Source organism: Anomaloglossus baeobatrachus, chromosome 2 (genome assembly GCF_048569485.1).
Source record: "Anomaloglossus baeobatrachus isolate aAnoBae1 chromosome 2, aAnoBae1.hap1, whole genome shotgun sequence".
Classification (NCBI taxonomy): Eukaryota; Metazoa; Chordata; class Amphibia; order Anura; family Aromobatidae; genus Anomaloglossus; species Anomaloglossus baeobatrachus.
Window position 1 is genome coordinate 750,726,251 of NC_134354.1, and position 22,471 is coordinate 750,748,721.

A 22,471-nucleotide genomic window follows, 5' to 3' on the forward strand; every position below is an offset into this window, starting at 1 on the left:
GTAAAAATCTGCTGACAGATTCCCTTTAAAATCAATGGCTGCCCATTATTTACAAATATAATATTACATTCCTGCAATATTGTCATTATCATTTGCATTTTCATTTTTTTTAATTGCAGGCTAATACACCTGAATGCAATTTAATATTGATGCAGAATATTGGCTCCATGCAAATAATGTATAATTGATTAGATATGGCTGTTGATTACATTTTATCTATCCAATCATGTTCCAAATTGGAAGAAAAAAAAACCGTATTTGGCTACATAATGAAAAACAATAATGAACAATCAGAGCAAAACCAGCTGCAAGTCAGGCCTGCATTCTATCCTCCGCCGCCAGAGGGCGTGTGAAGACAGAAAGTCAAAAATTGGAGCTGGGGGACCAGATAGAGGAATAAAAAGCATGCGGGGGGCTCCTGGAGCAGCAGAGATTGCCGGGGCTCCTGGACACAGGGTGCAGGCAGCAGCCATCTCTGGACACTGAGGGGCCTTGTATTGCATGCCTCTGCTGGGAGAAGAGTTTGTCCAAGAGAATTTCTGGAATTACCATGAGCCACTGTGAGCCTTATGTGTCAAGGAATAACAACTGTCCCATCACAGCTGTCAGGAATGAGAGCCAGGACTACCTGCTTATGGAGGTGGAGGATGGGGGTGATAACTCTTCACATCACTATGGATATCCTCACATGTAAGTGCCTTATTGTAATGTATAGGGTTATATGTGGATTTGTTTGCCAATATTATAGGTTCTTTGCTTGAGAAGTCGCAAGAACTACAATTCCCAGCAAATTCTGTCTGAAAATACATGCTGTGACTTGTAGTGCTACATCCTATCTTTTGATCTATCATGTGCAATCAATAGGTCTTAAAATAAGCAAATGGGTTAGTTGTGCAGGGGTTTATCTAATTAGCATAAATGCATATAAATGATTGGGAGGATGTGATTGATAGCCGTCAGGTTGGATGGGGATTGCCGGGTGCCTTTAGATGGGATCCGCAATTTGATATCAATTGACAGAGTAATTTTTCACTTTTTTAAAGCACATTGGAGAATATTTGGAGTATTAAAAACAGATTATATATATATATATATATATATATATATATATATATATATACATATTGCTCAAAAAAATAAAGGGAACACTAAAATACCATTTTGTTGTTTAAGTGTTCCCTTTATTTTTTTGAGCAGTATATATACAGTGTATGTGTGTATATATATATATATATATATATATATATATATATATATATATATATATATATATATATATATATATATATATATATATATATATATATATATATATTGCTTTATATATATTATATATTGTAAAAAGAGGGAGAGAACATGAATTGCAAATACAAAGCACGAAGAGGTATATATATATATATATATATATATATTATACCTTCATGCTTTCATGCTTTGTATTTGAAATTCATGTCCTGTCTCTTTTTATACAATATATAAATTTTTATATATATATATATATATATATATATATATATATATATATATATATATATATATATGTATGTATATAGATACAACTAAATATCAATTATGCAAATTTATATATTGTAAAAAGAGAGAATATGTGTTGCACATACAAAACATGAGTGTTATTACTATGTATGTAAATATATGTACAAATACATACATGGTCTGTGTATATGTATACATGTATGTGTGTGTGTGTATATATATACCACTGCCATAAATTACCATACATTTTTAGAATCAAAATGTAACCTTGGTAAATATAGTAATATTACAAGTTCGCCAACCAGTTTGTCTAGTGTCTATTTGTCACAGGACTACAACTCCCAGCATGCCCTGCCATGTGAACACTTGAGAGCTCCGGAGTAGGCAGCGTGCTTAGTAACTGTCTATACACAAGCCTGTGCTAATTGAATGCTATTACAGTCTGGGTCTGTAGTCTCCATCCAATGGCTCTCCAGATACATGACATGGAGAATAGTATGTGCCCCTCCACATTAATCCTACAGGAGCTTTTCTGACCTCCCGATCTACATCCATAGGCATTATTATGGAGTCGGACCCTCTGCAGATATAACAGCTCCTTTTTTTCTGGGAAGGATTTTTACAAAATTTTGTAGGAGTCTGTGGGAATTTTTGCTCATTTGTATAGATAAACATTTGTGGGGTCAGGCATCTGGAGGGGAGGCCGGGGTCACAATCTCTTTTCTAGTTTTTCTCAAAGATGTAGGATGGGTCTGAGGTCTGGGCTCTGTGCGGCCGGTCATGTTCTTCCACCAAACACCAACCATGTTTGTGTGGACCTTGTGTATCGGACACAGACATGCAGAACAGAAAAGGACCTTCTCAAAACTGTTCCCATAAAGTTGCAAGCTACAATTAGTTGTCCATAATGTCTTGCCTGCTTAAGTAATAAGATTGTCCTTCTCTGGGACTAAGAGGCCAAGGACGACCCCTGAAAAAACCAACCCCATAGTATTATCCCTCCTTCACCAACCTATTCTGCGGCATAATGTAGTCAGGGGATAATGTTCTCCTGGAATACACCGCTCCATCCGACGCTCGGCATTGTGCTTGGTGATGTACAACTCAGCATTGTGCTTGGTGATGTACGGCTCGGCATTGTACTTGGTGATGTACGGCTGGCATTGTGCTTGGTGATGTACGGCTCGGCATTGTGCTTGGTGATGTGCAGCTCGGCATTGTACTTGGTGATGTACGGCTGGCATTGTGCTTGGTGATGTACGGCTCGGCATTGTGCTTGGTGATGTACGGCTCGGCATTGTGCTTAGTGATGTACGGCTCGGCATTGTGCTTGGTGATGTATGGCTCGGCATTGTACTTGGTGATGTACGGCTGGCATTGTGCTTGGTGATGTACGGCTCGGCATTGTGCTTGGTGATGTACGGCTCGGCATTGTGCTTAGTGATGTACGGCTCGGCATTGTGCTTGGTGATGTAGGGCTCGGCATTGTGCTTGGTGATGTACGGCTCGGCATTGTGCTTGGTGATGTATGGCTCAGCATTGTGCTTGATGATGCTTGGCATTGTGCTTGGTGATGTACGGCTCAGCATTGTGCTTGGTGATGTATGGCTCGGCATTGTGCTTGGTGATGTACAGCGTGGCATTGTGCTTGGTGATGTACGGCTCGGCATTGTGCTTGGTGATGTATGGCTCAGCATTGTGCTTGGTGATGTACAGTGTGGCATTGTGCTTGGTGATGTACAGCGTGGCATTGTGCTTGATGATGTACGGCTCGGCATTGTGCTTGGTGATGTATGGCTCGGCAATGTGCTTGGTGATGTATGGCTCGGTATTGTGCTTGGTGATGTATGGCTCGGCATTGTGCTTGGTGATGTATGGCTCGGCATTGTGCTTGATGATGTGCTGCTCGGCATTGTGCTTGATGATGTACTGCTCGGCATTGTGCTTGGTGATGTACGGCTCGGTATTGTGCTTGGTGATGTACGGCTCGGTATTGTGCTTGGTGATGTACGGCTCGGCATTGTGCTTGATGATGTACGGCTCGGCATTGTGTTTGGTGATGTATGGCTCGGCAATGTGCTTGGTGATGTATGGCTCGGTATTGTGCTTGGTGATGTATGGCTCGGCATTGTGCTTGGTGATGTAGGGCTCGGCATTGTGCTTGGTGATGTACGGCTCGGCATTGTGCTTGGTGATGTATGGCTCAGCATTGTGCTTGATGATGCTTGGCATTGTGCTTGGTGATGTACGGCTCAGCATTGTGCTTGGTGATGTATGGCTCGGCATTGTGCTTGGTGATGTACAGCGTGGCATTGTGCTTGGTGATGTACGGCTCGGCATTGTGCTTGGTGATGTATGGCTCAGCATTGTGCTTGGTGATGTACAGTGTGGCATTGTGCTTGGTGATGTACAGCGTGGCATTGTGCTTGATGATGTACGGCTCGGCATTGTGCTTGGTGATGTATGGCTCGGCAATGTGCTTGGTGATGTATGGCTCGGTATTGTGCTTGGTGATGTATGGCTCGGCAATGTGCTTGGTGATGTATGGCTCGGTATTGTGCTTGGTGATGTATGGCTCGGCATTGTGCTTGGTGATGTACGGCTCGGCATTGTGCTTGATGATGTACTGCTCGGCATTGTGCTTGGTGATGTACGGCTCGGTATTGTGCTTGGTGATGTACGGCTCGGTATTGTGCTTGGTGATGTACGGCTCGGTATTGTGCTTGGTGATGTACGGCTCGGCATTGTGCTTGGTGATGTCCAGCTGCTCGGCCATGAAGCTCCCAGCGGGCGCAGGGTTTGTGCTAATCTTACCAGAGGAGGTCTGAACTCTGTAGATATGGCCCCCGCTTTACAATATTATGGGGTCTCCACTTCGTGGTTGAGCTGCTGTGGTTCCTTCCACTTCTCAATGATATCACTCACAGGTGATGAGGAAGATTTAGGAGGGAAGAAGTGTCATGAATGGACTTCTTACCCCTGTGACTCCTATTACAGGACCGCTCTGATATCAGTGAGCTCTGCACCACCGGCCGTTGTGTCATGTGTTAGTAATGGCAGACAGCACAGTGATGGTCCGGATGTTATACATCGGGGGTGATGGTCCGGATGTTATACATCGGGGGGTGATGGTCCGGAAGTTATACACTGGGGGGTGATGGTCTGGATGTTATACATCGGGGGGTGATGGTCTGGATGTTATACATCGGGGGGTGATGGTCTGGAAGTTATACACTGGGGGGTGATGGTCTGGTTGTTATACATCGGGGGGTGATGGTCTGGAAGTTATACACTGGGGGGGATGGTCTGGATGTTATACATCGGGGGGTGATGGTCTGGAAGTTATACACTGGGGGGTGATGGTCTGGTTGTTATACATCGGGGGGTGATGGTCTGGAAGTTATACACTGGGGGGGGATGGTCTGGATGTTATACATCGGGGGGTGATGGTCTGGAAGTTATACACTGGGGGGTGATGGTCTGGAAGTTATAAACTGGGGGGGTGATGCTCTGGATGTTATACATCGGGGGGTGATGGTCCGGAAGTTATACACTGGGGGGTGATGGTCTGGATGTTATATATCGGGGGGTGATGGTCTGGAAGTTATACACTGGGGGGTGATGGTCTGGATGTTATACATCGGGGGGTGATGGTGTGGAAGTTATACACTGGAAATGATGGTCCGGATGTTATACATCGGAGGTGATGGTCCGGATGTTATACATCGGGGGGTGATGGTCCGGATGTTATACATCGGGGGGTGATGGTCCGGAAGTTATACACTGGGGGGTGATAGTTCGGATGTTATACATCGGGGGGGTGATGGTCTGGATATTATACATCGGGGGGGTGATGGTCTGGATATTATACATCGGGGGGTGATGGTCTGGAAGTTATACACTGGGGGGGTGATGGTCCGGATGTTATACACCGGGGGGGTGATGGTCCGGATGTTATACATCGGGGGGTGATGGTCCATATGTTATACATCGGGGGGTGATGGTGCATATGTTATACATCGGGGGGTGATGGTCCATATGTTATACATCGGGGGTGATGGTCCATATGTTATACATCGGGGGGTGGTGGTCCATATGTTATACATCGGGGGGTGATGGTCCGGATGTTATACACCGGGGGGTGATGGTCCGGATGTTATACATCGGGGGGTGATGGTTCGGATGTTATATATCGGGGGATGATGGTCCGTATGGTATACACTGGAGGTGATGGTTCGGATGTTATATATCGGGGGGTGATGGTCCATATGTTATACATCGGGGGGTGATGGTCCGGAAGTTATACACTGGGGGATGATGGTCCGGATGTTATACACCGGGGGGTAATGGTTCGGATGTTATACATCGGGGGGGTGATGGTCCATATGTTATACATCGGGGGATGATGGTCCGTATGCTATACACTGGAGGTGATGGTTCGGATGTTATATATCGGGGGATGATGGTCCATATGTTATACACTGGAGGTGATGGTTCGGAGATTATACACCAGTTGGTTGAAGGGCTGCATGGTAACATTGGGGGCAATGGGGTTGACTGAAAAACTTGAATGACCAATTCTTTGCTTTCTGTAGTGTATCTCAGAACTACAATTCCCAGCATGCCCTGAGAGTAGCCAACTTGAGGGCCCAAGGCAATCTTATCACATTGTTACAAGTCTGTGCAGCCATCTAAATCAATTCTACTACCATTAGCGAATATACGCGATGACTATGATGTAGCAGAGCTGAGTGTGTCGGGTTGCACTACTCATTTCGATGTTATGTGATTATCTGTGATGATGTTAGGATTACAAGTGATCTACTGCTTTATAGTACATGATAATAATCAGCCCTGCTGCATCAGTACAGAGTATTGCTTAGTGCTATCTCTACCATACATGGAGATGAGAGCCGTCCTGGAGTAATCTCCGAGATCTCTGGGAAGATTTGGCCATCAAAACCTTCACCATTTGTCAATAATACCGATGCTGGAGATAAAACAGATCCATGGGAGTGAAGAGTAACGCAGAGCTGTAGACTACTTCTCCAGAACATCCGGTACAATTACCCTCATCATTCTCAGGGGCCAACTGGGGTCACAGCAATGGATGAGCCCTGGAAATGTAACCCTACTGCATGGGATGCCAGCGCCCGGGGTGCGCTACCTGCGCCCAACACTGACATCTGGAGCACTTTTTGCTCTACCACAGGATCCTGCTCAATCGGCGCCATGTTGATGATGAGGATGATGATGATTATGATACAGTTCAAAACAAGCAATCATCCAGAGATCCGGCCAGACGTCTGGGCCATGTGCTCTCTGGTTCTTGTGCGGTAACGAGGCTTCAACATATCAAAAGAAAAAAAAAGTTATAATTTATTTCCCCTTTGAAATTTTCGCTCCTTTGCACTTGCAGCGCTGAAGCCACCCAGATCCATTGCCACTGCCTATATGCGGTCCCTCTGAATATACATTAGATCATGGGTTTTTTTCCACACATATGACACCTATCCATGATAGTCTGTGGGGTTATTCACGTATTCATGTCGTTTTTTTTTTTTTTGTTTGTTTTTTTTTTTGGTGAAGGGGATTCTCTAAGCTGTAAGGTAGGATGATCAGCGCTGACCAGAGGTGATGATGCAGTTGAACTGGACTTGCCAGGCGGCAGATGCATCAGTGGAGTATGTAGGGTGGCAGATGGCCGGGTATGTAGAATGGCAGATGGCCAGGTATGTAGGATAGCAGATGGCAAGGTATGTAGGATGGCAGATGGCCGGGTATGTAGGATGGCAGATGGACAGGTATGTAGAATGGCAGATGGCCAGGTATGTAGGATAGCAGATGGCCGGGTATGTAGGATGGCAGATGGCCGGGTATGTAGGATGGCAGATGGCCGGGTATGTAGGATGGCAGATGGCCGGGTATGTAGGATGGCAGATGGCCAGGTATGTAGGATAGCAGATGGCTGGGTATGTAGAATGGCAGATGGCTGGGTATGTAGGATGGCAGATGGCCAGGTATGTAGGATAGCAGATGGCCGGGTATGTAGGATGGCAGATGGCCGGGTATGTAGGATGGCAGATGGCAAAGTATGTAGGATGGCAGATGGCCGGGTATGTAGGATGGCAGATGGCCAGGTATGTAGGATAGCAGATGGCTGGGTATGTAGAATGGCAGATGGCTGGGTATGTAGGATGGCAGATGGCCAGGAATATAGGATGGCAGATGGCTGGGTATGTAGGATGGCAGATGGCCAGGTATGTAGAATGGACGTGTATGTAGGATGGTAGATGGCCGTGTATGTAGGATGGCAAATGGCTGGGTATGTAGGATAGCAGATGGCCAGGTATGTAGGGTGGCAGATGGCCGGGTATGTAGGATGGCAAATGGCCGAATATGTAGGATGGTAGATGGCCAGGTATGTAGGGTGGCAGATGGCCAGGTATGTAGGGTGGCAGATGGCCAGGTATGTAGGGTGACAGATGGCTGGGTATGTAGGGTGGCAGATGGCTGGGTATGTAGGGTGACAGATGGCCGGTTATTTAGGATGGCAGATGGCCGGGTATGTAGGATGGCAGATGGCTGGGTATGTAGGTTGGCAGTTGGCGGGTATGTAGGATGGCAGATGGCCGGGTATGTAGGATGGCAGATGGCAGGTTATGTAGGATGTCAGATGGCCGAGTATGTAGGGTGGCAGATGGCCAGGTATGTAGGGTGGCAGATGGCCAGGTATGTAGGCAGATGGCCGGGTATGTAGGGTGGCAGATGGCCGGGTATGTAGGATGGCAGATGGTCGGGTATGTAGGATGGCATATGGCCGAGTATGTAGGATGGCATATGGCCGAGTATGTAGGATGGCAGATGGCCGGGTATGTAGGATGGCAGATGGCCGGGTATGTAGGATGGCAGATAGCAGGTTATGTAGGATGTCAGATGGCCGAGTATGTAGGGTGGCAGATGGCCAGGTATGTAGGGTGGCAGATGGCCAGGTATGTAGGCAGATGGCCGGGTATGTAGGGTGGCAGATGGCCGGGTATGTAGGATGGCAGATGGCCGGGTATGTTGGATGGCAGATGGCCGGGTATGTTGGATGGCAGATGGCCGGGTATGTTGGATGGCAGATGGCCGGGTATGTTGGATGGCAGATGGCCGGGTATGTAGGATGGCAGTGTAGCGCCCCGCGCTCGGCCGCAGCCGAGCCGCTCGGATCCAGGCTCGTGTGTTGTGGCTCGAGCGTTTCCGGACCGGGGATCACGTTGCTCTGTAAAGGGGGCTGGCGTGTCGAGTGGGGGGGGTTTGGATTAGATTTAGAGTTCGTGATGCCACCCATGGGTTGTGGTGAATGTAGGCACCACTGCTGCCGGTTACTGGGCACCCCGGGGGAGAAGTTGGGGGCAGCTTGTGTTGTTAACCCCTCCGTGGGCAGGGGATGGTGGCCCCGGGACCCGGTTGGTGTGGTGCAATTGTCGCGGGCGGAGGAGGGGACGCTGCACTCACCCACTGCTCGGGTCCGGCTGCTGCTGCTCGGTGGTGGCTCGAGCGGTGGGCTGGATCCCAGTGACTCGAGCGGCGTTCCTCGCCCGTGAATGAAAAGGGGGGATTGATTGTGGGGATTTGATATTGTCCGTGACGCCACCCACGGTTGTGGTGAGATTGGTGACACCACCGCTGCTCTGGACGGGGATCCCGGGAGCGATGACAGGGAGCAGCCTGGATGTTAGTTCTCCCCTCCGTGGGTAGGGGGGTTGGTTGTCCCGGGGCCCGGTGATGGGGTAGGTATAAATGGCAGGCGGATTACAGGGCCTGGCGAGGTGCAGGGTCGCGAGGGCAGCGCTGTGCCGCATGGCACGGTGGTACTCACTCAGCCAGTAACACACACTGACTCTCTGATGAAACAAACGGCTGGATGGACGGGTCCCACAGACGGCTGCGGTGTTTTCCCCTGACCCCAGGTTGGTAATGTAAGTCCTTTCCTGCACCTTCCGTACACTCCTCCTGCGCTCCGGTTTCCAGCTGGCTCCCCGGTTCAGTACCGGTGGGCCACTGCCCAGCCCCGGCTACCTACGGTTCCACCAGACTGTCTTCCCGGCTCTCGCAGACGGCCACTACCGTCTGCCTGACTGCTGCACGAGGGCCCTAGGCTCCAACCTAGGCCCCAGTCTGCGTCTGCCTCTCTGCAGACCTCCTCTCTCTTCCTCTGCCTGGACTTGTCTGCTCTAGTTTCCTGCCTCAGGCCAGCCAGACTCTTCGGTGGGCGTGCCTATCTGCTTGACTCCGCCCACCTAGTGTGTCTGTCTGAACCCGAGGGAAGGAATCAGGTCTCACTGGGGATGTCTGCTGTGAACTGCTGGGGGTGGGGGTGTGTGTGTGTTGTTACCTGTGGCCCCTGGCTTGTCCAGGGCGCCACACAGTGTCGGTGTGCGGCCCGCGGGCCCAGTAGTACTCACTCGGACAAACACACGGGAGTCTCTGGTAAACCAAACGGTGGATAGTCGGTGCCCGCAGCCGGTCGCTTCGGTCCCCAAACGGTTGGTGGTGTCCGCCTTCTCCTGTACCTTTTTTGTAAGATTGGACAACCGCGCTTCAGTGACGGGAGTCCCGCTCCACGGCGTTTACGTCGGGAGAGCCCTTTCCCCGCAGGTGCTGGCCCGGTGAATGTTTGACCCTTGGCAGTGGCCGTTATCCAGAATCGGTGGGCTGTTGCCTTCTTTCGGGACTTTGGGTGGGAAAGGATCGGAAGTCCAGACCTCAATCAGTTAATTAACGGGGTCCGGTAGATTCGGGACCGCGTTTCAGGGTCTGAGTACCCCCACTGTGCTCCGGTTCCCCGGTTCGGTACCGGCGGGCCACTACCCTGTCCCGGCTACCTACGGTTCCACCAGGACTGTCTTCCCAGCTCCTGCAGACGCCCACCACCGCCTGCCTCCTGGTCAAAGTGCCCGGGCGCCTACCCAGGGCACAGACAGATTCTACTCCTCTTAACTCCTCTCTCAACTACTCCTCTCCTCCTCCAAAACTAATCTCCGCTTGAACTTCCTGCCTCTGGGCATGTTAACTCCTGGGGGGGGCGTGCGACCGCCAGGCTCCGCCCCCATGGTGTGGACATCAAACCCAGAGGGAGGTAACCAGGGTTTTAATGGGTGGCTGCTGACACTTTATTTGGGGATGGGTGTTGTGCATGGGACTATCTGTGACTACCTGGCTAGTCCAGGGCGTCACAGCAGATGGCCGGGTATGTAGGATGGCAGATGGCCGGGTATGTAGGTTGGCAGATGGCCAGGAATGTAGGATGGCAGATGGCCAGTATGTAGGGTGGCAGATGGCCGGGTATGTAGGTTGGCAGATGGCCAGGAATGTAGGATGGCAGATGGCCAGTATGTAGGGTGGCAGATGGCCGGGTATGTAGGTTGGCAGATGGCCAGGAATGTAGGATGGCAGATCGCCAGTATGTAGGGTGGCAGATGGCCGGGTATGTAGGATGGCAGACGACCAGGTATATAGGATGGCAGATGGCCGGATATGTAGGATGGCAGATGGCCGGGTATGTAGGATGGCAGATGGCCGGGTATGTAGGATGGCAGATGGCCGGGTATGTAGGGTGGCAGATGGCAGTGGAGCTGGAAGCACTAGATGTGGCTGAGCCAGTTGTACGGATTGTACAGGAACAGCACTGATGTATAGGCAATCGCTGTCTTGCTACAAGACTACATTGACGCACAGTAATAGTAGAGATGTAAAAATAAACTGGTATCTTTCTTGCAGAAGTGCGATTACACACAGGAACAGCAGAGCTGTGCAGGCAATGTAATAACCTGTAGCAGGTGGGTGGTTACACAGGAATCCAGAGTCATACGTGTGCTCTAGCACCAAGATAGTAGAAAGAAATGAACTATCATGTACGTTGATAGCAGAGTTGGTTTTGTAAACATATAGCTTGATGCAGTAGAGCTGAGAATGTAGTATGCAATAGCACCCGGATTACCTGGACTGAGTTATTGAGTATGGAAGTAGTAACTTTTTCTTCATTCACATCAGAAGAAGCTGGAAAGATAATCTGACCCCTGGCTGGAATTAAGCCAAGAGAATAGTGAGGTAAACTGGAAAAGCATGTGGTAGCAGGATGCTCTACTGCCTGAACACTCAGGCAGTGCACAGCCGCCAGAGCTCGCCTTAAAAGGTCTAGGTTAATGATGTCAGAGGCGCTTGCTAAACTACCATAGTAACCTGTCATGGACTAGAAGTAGCTGTGTCATGCAATGTTTGGCATCATCGGACTCTGTTCTCACCATTGAGTCTGACAAGCAACCTGAGGCTTCTGAATTGTTCAGCCAGAGTCGGGTGTTGGCTGATTCAGGTTCACTTCAGCCCTACTGGAGTTAATTCCTGCAGACTGGTGAGCAGGACCTAAGAGCTCAGGTTGGTAATCACCTCATGCAGCTGTCTCCTCCCTATTTAAGGCATGGCTTCCTTCCAGTAGGTGGCGATGATAGCTTCAGCATAAACTCCAATGATCCCAGTCTTGGTGGTTATCCTGTTTATGGTGATCTGTGTTGCGCTTCTGAGTGGTGTGAGCGTTCCTGTTGTGCGTTGCTTCCTCCCCTTCTTTGTTGCTCCCCTGTACACATATTGTCTCTCCTGTGTGTTTTGAGTGCTTCGTGTACGAGTTTCCATTCTCCCTTGTCCGTGTCATTTTGTGGGGTTTTGTCTTTGTATTTTCCAGCGCACCCCAAGGGTGTGGGAGAGGGGGCGTAAGATCAGGGCTTGAACAGGAGTTAGGGTCACACTAGGGGCTCGGACCTGGCTACCATCAAACCTACCTCCAAGATAAGGGACAGTGCAGGGTCTCATGTCTGAGGGCCAACCTAGGGGCCCCTGTCAGTACATACAGTTAGGTCCAGAAATATTTGGACAGTGACACAATTTTCGCGAGTTGGGCTCTGCATGCCACCACATTGGATTTGAAATGAAACCTCTACAACAGAATTCAAGTGGAGATTGTAACGTTTAATTTGAAGGTTTGAACAAAAATATCTGATAGAAATTGTAGGAATTGTACACATTTCTTTACAAACACTCCACATTTTAGGAGGTCAAAAGTAATTGGACAAATAAACCAAACCCAAACAAAATATTTTTATTTTCAATATTTTGTTGCGAATCCTTTGGAGGCAATCACTGCCTTAAGTCTGGAACCCATGGACATCATGAAACGCTGGGTTTCCTCCTTCTTAATGCTTTGCCAGGCCTTTACAGCCGCAGCCTTCAGGTCTTGCTTGTTTGTGGGTCTTTCCGTCTTAAGTCTGGATTTGAGCAAGTGAAATGCATGCTCAATTGGGTTAAGATCTGGTGATTGACTTGGCCATTGCAGAATGTTCCACTTTTTTGCACTCATGAACTCCTGGGTAGCTTTGGCTGTATGCTTGGGGTCATTGTCCATCTGTACTATGAAGCGCCGTCCGATCAACTTTGCGGCATTTGGCTGAATCTGGGCTGAAAGTATATCCCGGTACACTTCAGAATTCATCCGGCTACTCTTGTCTGCTGTTATGTCATCAATAAACACAAGTGACCCAGTGCCATTGAAAGCCATGCATGCCCATGCCATCACGTTGCCTCCACCATGTTTTACAGAGGATGTGGTGTGCCTTGGATCATGTGCCGTTCCCTTTCTTCTCCAAACTTTTTTCTTCCCATCATTCTGGTACAGGTTGATCTTTGTCTCATCTGTCCATAGAATACTTTTCCAGAACTGAGCTGGCTTCATGAGGTGTTTTTCAGCAAATTTAACTCTGGCCTGTCTATTTTTGGAATTGATGAATGGTTTGCATCTAGATGTGAACCCTTTGTATTTACTTTCATGGAGTCTTCACTTTACTGTTGACTTAGAGACAGATACACCTACTTCACTGAGAGTGTTCTGGACTTCAGTTGATGTTGTGAACGGGTTCTTCTTCACCAAAGAAAGTATGCGGCGATCATCCACCACTGTTGTCATCCGTGGACGCCCAGGCCTTTTTGAGTTCCCAAGCTCACCAGTCAATTCCTTTTTTCTCAGAATGTACCCGACTGTTGATTTTGCTACTCCAAGCATGTCTGCTATCTCTCTGATGGATTTTTTCTTTTTTTTCAGCCTCAGGATGTTCTGCTTCACCTCAATTGAGAGTTCCTTAGACCGCATGTTGTCTGGTCACAGCAACAGCTTCCAAATGCAAAACCACACACCTATAATCAACCCCAGACCTTTTAACTACTTCATTGATTACAGGTTAACGAGGGAGACGCCTTCAGAGTTAATTGCAGCCCTTAGAGTCCCTTGTCCAATTACTTTTGGTCCCTTGAAAAAGAGGAGGCTATGCATTACAGAGCTATGATTCCTAAACCCTTTATCCGATTTGGATGTGAAAACTCTCATATTGCAGCTGGGAGTGTGCACTTTCAGCCCATATTATATATATATATATATATATATAATTGTATTTCTGAACATGTTTTTGTAAACAGCTAAAATAACAAAACTTGTGTCACTGTCCAAATATTTCTGGACCTAACTGTATACCGTGACAAGCTGGTTATAAGGCAAAGCCCAGCAGTGGAACTAGGACAGGCGACTAACGGTCAATGAAATAAATGTATCCCTCAAGAGCTGTCTTCGTCTTCCCTTTATGTCATGGGTAAGAGAAGCTTGGAATTATTATTATTTTTTACATACAAAAGGAAATGGATGTCACACGTATGTAAAAAAAAGGACACAAAGACCAAAAACGGATGAAAATCAGATCTAGCATATTTCTGAAATGTGGTCTGTTTTCACTCATATGCAAAAAAATGGATGGCAAAACATGGCCTACATGAAAGACTGTAACACTGCGTCCCTACACTCCTTGTTCTTCCCTCCTGAGCGGTTGCTCACGGCCTCAGCTGGCTCCTTCCATGCTGCCTGGTGTCCCTGCTCTCCTCCACATGGGCTCCTCCTCCCAGGGCCTGTGCACATGGCACAGGGCCTCTGGGAGTGCTCCCGAGGTCAGCGTGCCACTCCTAGGAAGCGCCTCTCAGCCTATTGCTGAGAGGCACTGGGTATTTCAGGTATGCTCCCACTAGGGAAGGTGCCTGTTCTACACCCTAAGTTTAGTCAGTTGTGTTCTGTCTAGTGAGTTGTCAGGTCACCTGGCCGTCCTGTTTACTTGTACCTGCCTGTACCTGGTCCCATTCCTGTCCTGCCCTGTTGGCATCTGGTCCCATTCCTGTCCTGCCCTGTTGGCACCTGGTTCCAGTCCTGTTCTGCCAGTTCCTGCTACCAGCCCATCCTGCCCTGTTGGTACCTGCTACCTGTCAGTCCTACCCTGTTGATATTAGTGACTGTGTCCGTCCTGGCCGTGCCATCTACTTCAGCCACTCCAGTGGTCCCGTCTGCCTGTACCTGTCTACCAGTTCATCTTGTTCGGTTAGTACCTGTAACCTGTCCTGCCTGCCCTGTTAGTACTATAGACTCCGCCTGCCCTGTTAATACTAAAGACTCTGCCTGTCCGTCCTGCCCTGTTGGTGCTAGAGACTGTGCCTGTCCGCCCTGCTTGTGCTGTCTGCTTCTGTGTCAGTCCCTGCCCTGGGGGTCAGGAGCCACAATCCGTGTCTTTACCCCACGAAAAGGAAAACCCTGGTTCCCCTGTGGTCCAGTGGGTCAACTCTTGCTCGACGCAGTACCATCTCTAGTGACGAACGTTACAAAGACACAAGCCGGTCTCCTGTAGAGCCCTACAAATCTCCTTCCCCGTGCCTATTCTGAGTAATAGTCTGGCATGACACCATTGTCATAGACGCATGCTGGACAGCGTATGTCGTAGTCTTAGGGGTAACTTTTTAATTTATTTGAATAAAATGTTGTTTTGTAAATCTAGAATAATAGCGGTTGTCCAGGATTACAAAAAAACTATTTTTTTTTGAAGCATCACTCATGGAAATGGCTTTTTCTGCTATTGCACTGCATTGCCTTTGAGGTGAATAAGGCTAAACTGCAATTCCATATTCAGTCTATAAAGAAGAGTGGCGCTGTTTCTAGAACAAACCTTTACAACCTCCTTCAATCTTTCGCCTCCAATAAGGGTTTACATCCCCTTAAAAATGCGCTCTGAATGATTATATGTCTTCTCTTTCACCTTTTACGTCCATACTCTGCGTGGTTTTCTTGGTACTGCAGCAAATTGCAATGATCCCTTGGGTTAAAGACGACATCCTAATGAATCAGTGACTGATGTTATTTTTTTTATTTTTTTTTTTATAAAAAGCAATTATGGCAGAAATTACTTGTACACAAGATACAAATGCCTGGAAGTGGGCATCCAAATACCGCCTGGATGTAATGTGATGTCATGTTTCTTGAAATCGACTAATTGAGAATGGAGACAATCTAATGAAGGACTTTAATTATCTTGGTTTTATGGCCTCAATTATTACATTTTATTTCTCAAAATGCTCAGAATCCTTCTGTTTCGCATAATACGCTGATATCTCTCCTGTTTCTTTCCAGTTGCTACAAATCTAAAACTACCACATGCTGGAAGGATATATAGACCCATAAATTCATTGCTATAATATATATATATATATATATATATATATATATATATATATATATATATATATATATATATATATATATATATATAGATAGATATAGATATATATCTATAATATCTCCAGTCCATAGGGTAGGGGATAACTTAGCAGCATTTCCGGAAGCGGCTTCCATTAGATAACTCATACACGGTGTGCAGAATTATTAGGCAAGTTGTATTTTAGAGGATTTTTTTTTATTATTGATCAACAACTATGTTCTCAATCAACCCAAAAGACTCATAAATATCAAAGCTTAATATTTTTGGAAGTCGGAGTGGGTTTTTTTAGATTTGGGTATCTTAGGAGAATATCTGTTTGTGCAGGTAACTATTACTGTGCAGAATTATTAGGCAACTTAATAAAATCCAAATCTATTCCCATCTCACTTGTTTATTTTCACCAGGTAAACCAATATAACTGCACAAAATTTAGAAATAAACAATTCTGACATGCAAAAACAAAACCCCAAAAAATTAGATTAGTGACCAATACAGCCACCTTTCTTTCTGATGACACTCAACAGCCTACCATCCATAGATTCTGTCAGTTGCTTGATCTGTTTACGATCAACATTGCGTGCAGCAGCCACCACAGCCTCCAGACACTGTTCCGAGAGGTGTACTGTTTTCCCTCCCTCTAGATCTTACATTTTATGAGGGACCACAGGTTCTCTATGGGGTTCAGATCAGGTGAACAAGGGGGCCATGTCATTGTTTTTTCATCTTTTAGACCTTAGTCACGCTGTGGAGTAGTTGGATGCATGTGATGGAGCATTGTCCTGCATGAAAATCTTGTTTTTCTTGAACGATACCGACTTCTTCCTGTACCACTGCTTGACGAAGTTGTCTTCCTGAAACTGGCAGTAGGTCTGGGAGTTGAGCTTCACTCCATCCTGAACCCAAAAAGGTACCACAAGTTCATCTTTGATAATACCAGCCCATACCAGAACCCCACCTCCACCTTGCTGGCGTCTGAGTCGGAGTGGAGCTCTCTGCCCTTTACTGATCCAGCCTCTGGACCAACCATCTGGCCCAACCATCTGGCCCATCAAGAGACACTCTCATTTCATCAGTCCATAAAACCTTTGAAAAATCAGTCTTAAAACATCAAGACTGGGTCAAGGAATTTCTTATCTCTTGTTTCTTGTTCAAAGGTGGTCGTTTTTCAGCCTTCCTTACCTTGGCCATGTCCCTGAATATGGTACACCTTGTGCTTTTTGATACTCCAGTAACGTTGCAGCTCTGAAATATGGCCAAACTGGTGGCAAATATCATCTTGGCAGCTTCACGCTTGATTTTTGCTCAATTCATGGGCAGTTATTTTGCGACTTTTTTGACCAACACGCTTCTTGCGACCCTGTTGGCTATTTGCCATGAAACGCTTGATTGTTCAGTGATCACGCTTCAAAAGTTTGGCAATTTCAAGACTGCTGCATCCCTCTGCAAGACATCTCACAATTTTGGACTTTTCAGAGCCCGTCAAATCTCTCTTCTGACCCATTTTGCCAAAGGAAAGGAAGTTGCCTAATAAGTGTGCACCCCTTATATAGGGTGTTGATGTCATTACACCACACCCCTCCTTATTACAGAGATGCACATCACCTGATTTACTTAATTGTTAGTTGGCTCTCAAGCCTATACAGCTTGTAGTAGGACAACATGTTTAAAAATTATCATGTGATCAAAATACTCATTTGCCTAATAAGTCTGCACACATTGTAGAACCCCCATGATACCGAAGCCGGGTTCTGGACCTGTGAATGAAGTTCAGCAGAGCCCATCTTAAATGTAACGGCAGTGCACATGCTTACCGTCTGCTCCCTACATCGTCAATGGGAGAGAGCAAATAATAAAGCCTATACTCCCCGTTGGAGATGGCGCAGGTCCAGCAGTGACTTGGTTCGCATTTTAGGGCTCAAGTGAGGTTGTGATGTCATGCGAGCCCCGCACCTAATCACCGCTGGCTTCTCTCATCGCCTTCATACACAGGATCAACCAACAGGAAGTGAGTCCTGCAACCAATCACCACCAGCTTCTCTCTTGCCACCTTTTGGACACCGGAGCAACCAACAGGAAGTGAGCGGCAGCTGCAGCTCTCACTTCCTGTTGATTAACTCATTTGTCCGAATGCAGACATAGACAAGCCGACAGTGATTGGTTGCAGGGCTCACTTTCTGTAGGTTGATCCTGTGTACGAAGGCGGTGAGCGAAAAGCCACTGGTGATTGGTCGCAGGGCACGCATGATGTCACAACCTCACTTGAGCCCCCAAATGTGAACCAATTCACCCCTGGAACCGCGCCACCATTGAAGGGGAGTATAGGCTTTATTATTTTATTAGGGGGGAACATGTGGATTGAGAAGGGGTTTTTGTAGTAGTGGACAACCCTTTTATGTCTATGTTCATATGCAACAGATGTGCTCACAAAAATTCAGCTGTTCTGATCCACCGAAAGTCCTTGAACTCTTTGTTCTAGAATCATTTCCTTTTCAGGGAAACAATAGTTTTACCCGCAAAAATCGTGCAGCTATTATGGCTTTGCAAGTGAAACAACTGTCTCCTCAAAAAATAAAGTGATTCTCTCTCATGCACCAGGCTTTTACAATTTTCATCCCCCGGTGTATGACAGCAGCCTTAATTTAGCCATAAATTGAACATCGACCCTAGGAATAAATAGAAGGTTTGTTCCAAACATCTTAGAGAACTCACCACAGATCTTCTGTGGATGTCGGCTTGTGCCATTCCTTCTGTCTTTTCATGGAATATGAGACAGACTTGATGATGCAAGATCAGGGCTCTGTGGGTGCCGGATCATCACCTCCAGATAGTTTTTGTTTTTTTGTTTTTTTTATAACACTGGCTTGTATGTTTGGTGTCGTCTGGCTGCAAAATAAGTTTAGAGCCAAATAGATGTCTCCCTGATGGTATTGCATGACGGATAAGTATCATCCTGTATTTCTCAGCATTGAGGATACCATTAATCCTGAGCAAATACCCAACTTTATTTCCTGTAAAGCAGCCTCAGGATTGAAAAAAAAACTTTCACCATGCTTCACTGTTCCTGCAGATTTCACTTTTATTGTGCCACTTTTCAGCCAATTACAAGCAAACCACTTCTTAAACGGCCACATATTTCACATTTTAACTCATCCTTCCAGAGCACCTGCTGCCATTTTTGTGCTCTCCAGTTCTTTTGTTTTGTGCAAAGTTGAGTCACTTTGTCTTGGTTCCATGTTGAAGTTATGGTTCTTGGTTGCAATTCTTCTATAAAGTCCACTTCTGGCCAGACGTCTTCCATGATGACCGTTTCTGGCCAGACGTCTTCCATGATGACCGTTTCTGGCCAGACGTCTTCCATGATGACCGTTTCTGGCCAGACGTCTTCCATGATGACCGCTTCTGGCCAGACGTCTTCCATGATGACCGCTTCTGGCCAGACGTCTTCCATGATGACCGCTTCTGGCCAGACGTCTTCCATGATAACCGCTTCTGGCCAGACGTCTTCCATGATGACCGCTTCTGGCCAGACGTCTTCCATGATGACCGCTTCTGGCCAGACGTCTTCCATGATGACTGTTTCTGGCCAGGCGTCTTTCATGAAGACCACTTCTGGCCAGACGTCTTTCGTGAAGACCACTTCTGGCCAGATGTCTTTCATGAAGACCACTTCTGGCCAGACGTCTTTCATGAAGACCACTTCTGGCCAGACGTCTTTCGTGAAGACCACTTCTGGCCAGACGTTTTTCGTGAAGACCACTTCTGGCCAGACGTTTTTCGTGAAGACCACTTCTGGGCAGACCTCTTTCATGAAGACCACTTCTGGGCAGACGTCTTCCATGAAGACCACTTCTGGCCAGACTTCTTCCATGAAGATCGCTTCTGGCCAGACTTCTTCCATGAAGACCGCTTCTGGTCAGATGTCTTCCATTAAAACCGCTTCTGGCCAGGCATCTTCCATGAAGACCACTTCTCGGCCAGACGTCTTCCATGAAGACCGCTTCTGGACAGGCGTCTTCCATGAAGACCACTTCTGGCCAGATGTCTCTCGTGAAGACCACTTCTGGCCAGATGTCTTTCGTGAAGACCACTTCTGGCCAGATGTCTTTCGTGAAGACCACTTCTGGGCAGACGTCTTTCGTGAAGACCACTTCTGGGCAGACGTCTTCCATGAAGACCACTTCTGGCCAGACTTCCCCAAACAGTAGATGGGTGTTGCTAGGTCCATATACAACACTTTTACAGTGTTATATGGCAGTACGGTATACCAGTGAGATGTGGCAGTACTATTGTACATATTTGTGTATGTGTAGTTATAGATTGAGCAGTTATGGGATGTTTATACACGTCGGTACTTACCACCTCCCATGTTTCTATGTTACGTATTATTTTAATTGCAGACTGAATACAAGTACCCAGCTGCTGTCTCCCACAGACATTACACATTCACATAGCGTTTTACTTGTACGTCAAGGAAGACAAATGAAATATTTTTAGTTTTCTTGATGTTTGGGGATCTGGGGAGGAACACAAGTCATAGGTCATTTTCTAATAAAAAAGAACTAGAGAGGAAATGCGTAGAATTCCCAGTCCTCTGCCGTAAGACTATATTGGAGAGCAGAGAGATGGTGATTTTAGAATGGGGGAAGGGTTTATATTCATTGCAGACTGATGCAGCCAGGCTGAGTTTGCGAATTATAATTTTCTGTATTGTCACTAAGTATTAGCTGTCATCTTACATAGGACTGCAGGTAAATCTTCTACAGAGGATATAAAATGTCTACAAATCCCTGTGAAAATGCAAGGTTTTGTCATGTAAAAGAAACTTTACCAAGATGAATAATTTTAGAATTTTTTCCATCTTTAATGTCACTCAAAATCTGTACAAATCCATTGAGAAATAAACTGAAATAATTTTGAGCAGGGTTATATAAATACTAAAACTAAAATAATGTGGTTGCATAAGTGTGAGCACCCATTTATAATTGGGGATGTGTCAACATTTATACTGATTCTGATTAATATAATGTTTAGATGATCTGGGAGAATTTTCCTGACATTTGTTAGCTGCATTTTACAGCAATTCATGGTCCGTAAACAGGTTACAACACAGCAAAGGGATCTCACTGCTTAAAGTTATCAGAAAGGAGAAGGGTACAAAAACATTTCCAAGGCATGGAGTTTCTCAAAAGCACTGGTTGTGTACTACACGTGACAACAATCTACAATATTATTCTAATGTCTGGTCAGTGGGTGAAGGGTGGCAAGACAGAAGTCTTCTTTTTTTGCAAAGAAAAATATCCAAGCCCAGCTATGTTTTTCCAAAACCTACATCTAGTCTGACAAAAGCATGTGGGAAAATTTATTATGATCTGATGAGACCATGGTTAAACGTTTTAGCCATAACGTGAACATTGCGCATCACTGAAAGAACACCGTACCAATAGTGCAGCATGGTGGAGGTCGGAGGTCTAGTACCACAGAGTTGGGTACTATCAAAATGTTTTGTAGTCTTAACGGTAGCTTTCATTGCTTACATGAGGAATCGGTGTACACTTTTACATCAAGAGTTTAAATCCCCACAGGCCTTGTTACTGGGCATAATAACCTGGTGGATGCAGTCTTAATACACCTAACTATCGTTACCTCAGGTTTTAGTCAGAGTACAGTTGGAGCTCAGCGAGTGCACAAGGCAGAAACATGTAGTGGAAATTTATTTCCTACTCCAGCGGGCTGTATGCTAACAGACTGACCCAAAACTACAAGTAGGATCTCTTAGGACTTGCACACATTTAGGCAGATAGAATACTCTGGTCTGCACAGCACCCCATACTACTCAAAGCTGTAGACATAGGAGGAGTACGGGCCTGGAAGGGGGTCCCCCATAAAGATGGGTACACAGGAGAGTCTACTTTACATGAAGGTCAGCTGAAAACAGCAGAAATACTCACCTCTTGTCACTGACAGCAGCCGGCCGGGTGAAACAGGACGTAAGTCAAGTGAGCTACAGGAGTCATCACATGACCCTATGCTACCATGACAACCATGGGCTCACAGTGATCACTTCACTGCGACGCCAGTGGAGCCAAGTGAGTAAAGATTTACCGTGACCAGCATTTAAATGACGCTGTGACATTTTCACAGTGCCATTTAAGGAGTTCACAGGCACGGGTGGAATGCGGATCCACTTGTGCCTGCAGGACACACGTCAGCTGTACAAATCAACTCACCTGACGTGTGCGGATCCCAGCTGGCTGCCTGCAACAGCCAGCGAGGATTACACTATGGTGGTTTAGGACGAAATATTGCTGCCCGTGGTCGTTAAAAGGTTGTGCTTGCTTATTCAACATCTTAACCCAAAAGAGCCT

The 22,471-nt window shown here is 46.6% G+C and overlaps 1 protein-coding gene across 1 annotated transcript in view; it reads left to right on the forward strand.

Annotated features, from left to right (window-relative positions):
- The first annotated feature begins 440 nt into the window (after positions 1–440).
- TRPC6 (transient receptor potential cation channel subfamily C member 6) overlaps positions 441–22,471 on the forward strand; it is a 301,145-nt gene continuing 279,114 nt past the window's right edge. The window contains exon 1 of the mRNA XM_075337476.1: positions 441–690. Within this exon, the coding sequence (XP_075193591.1) occupies positions 551–690 (140 nt within the window). The 5' untranslated portion in view covers positions 441–550. The remainder of the gene's footprint in view (positions 691–22,471) is intronic.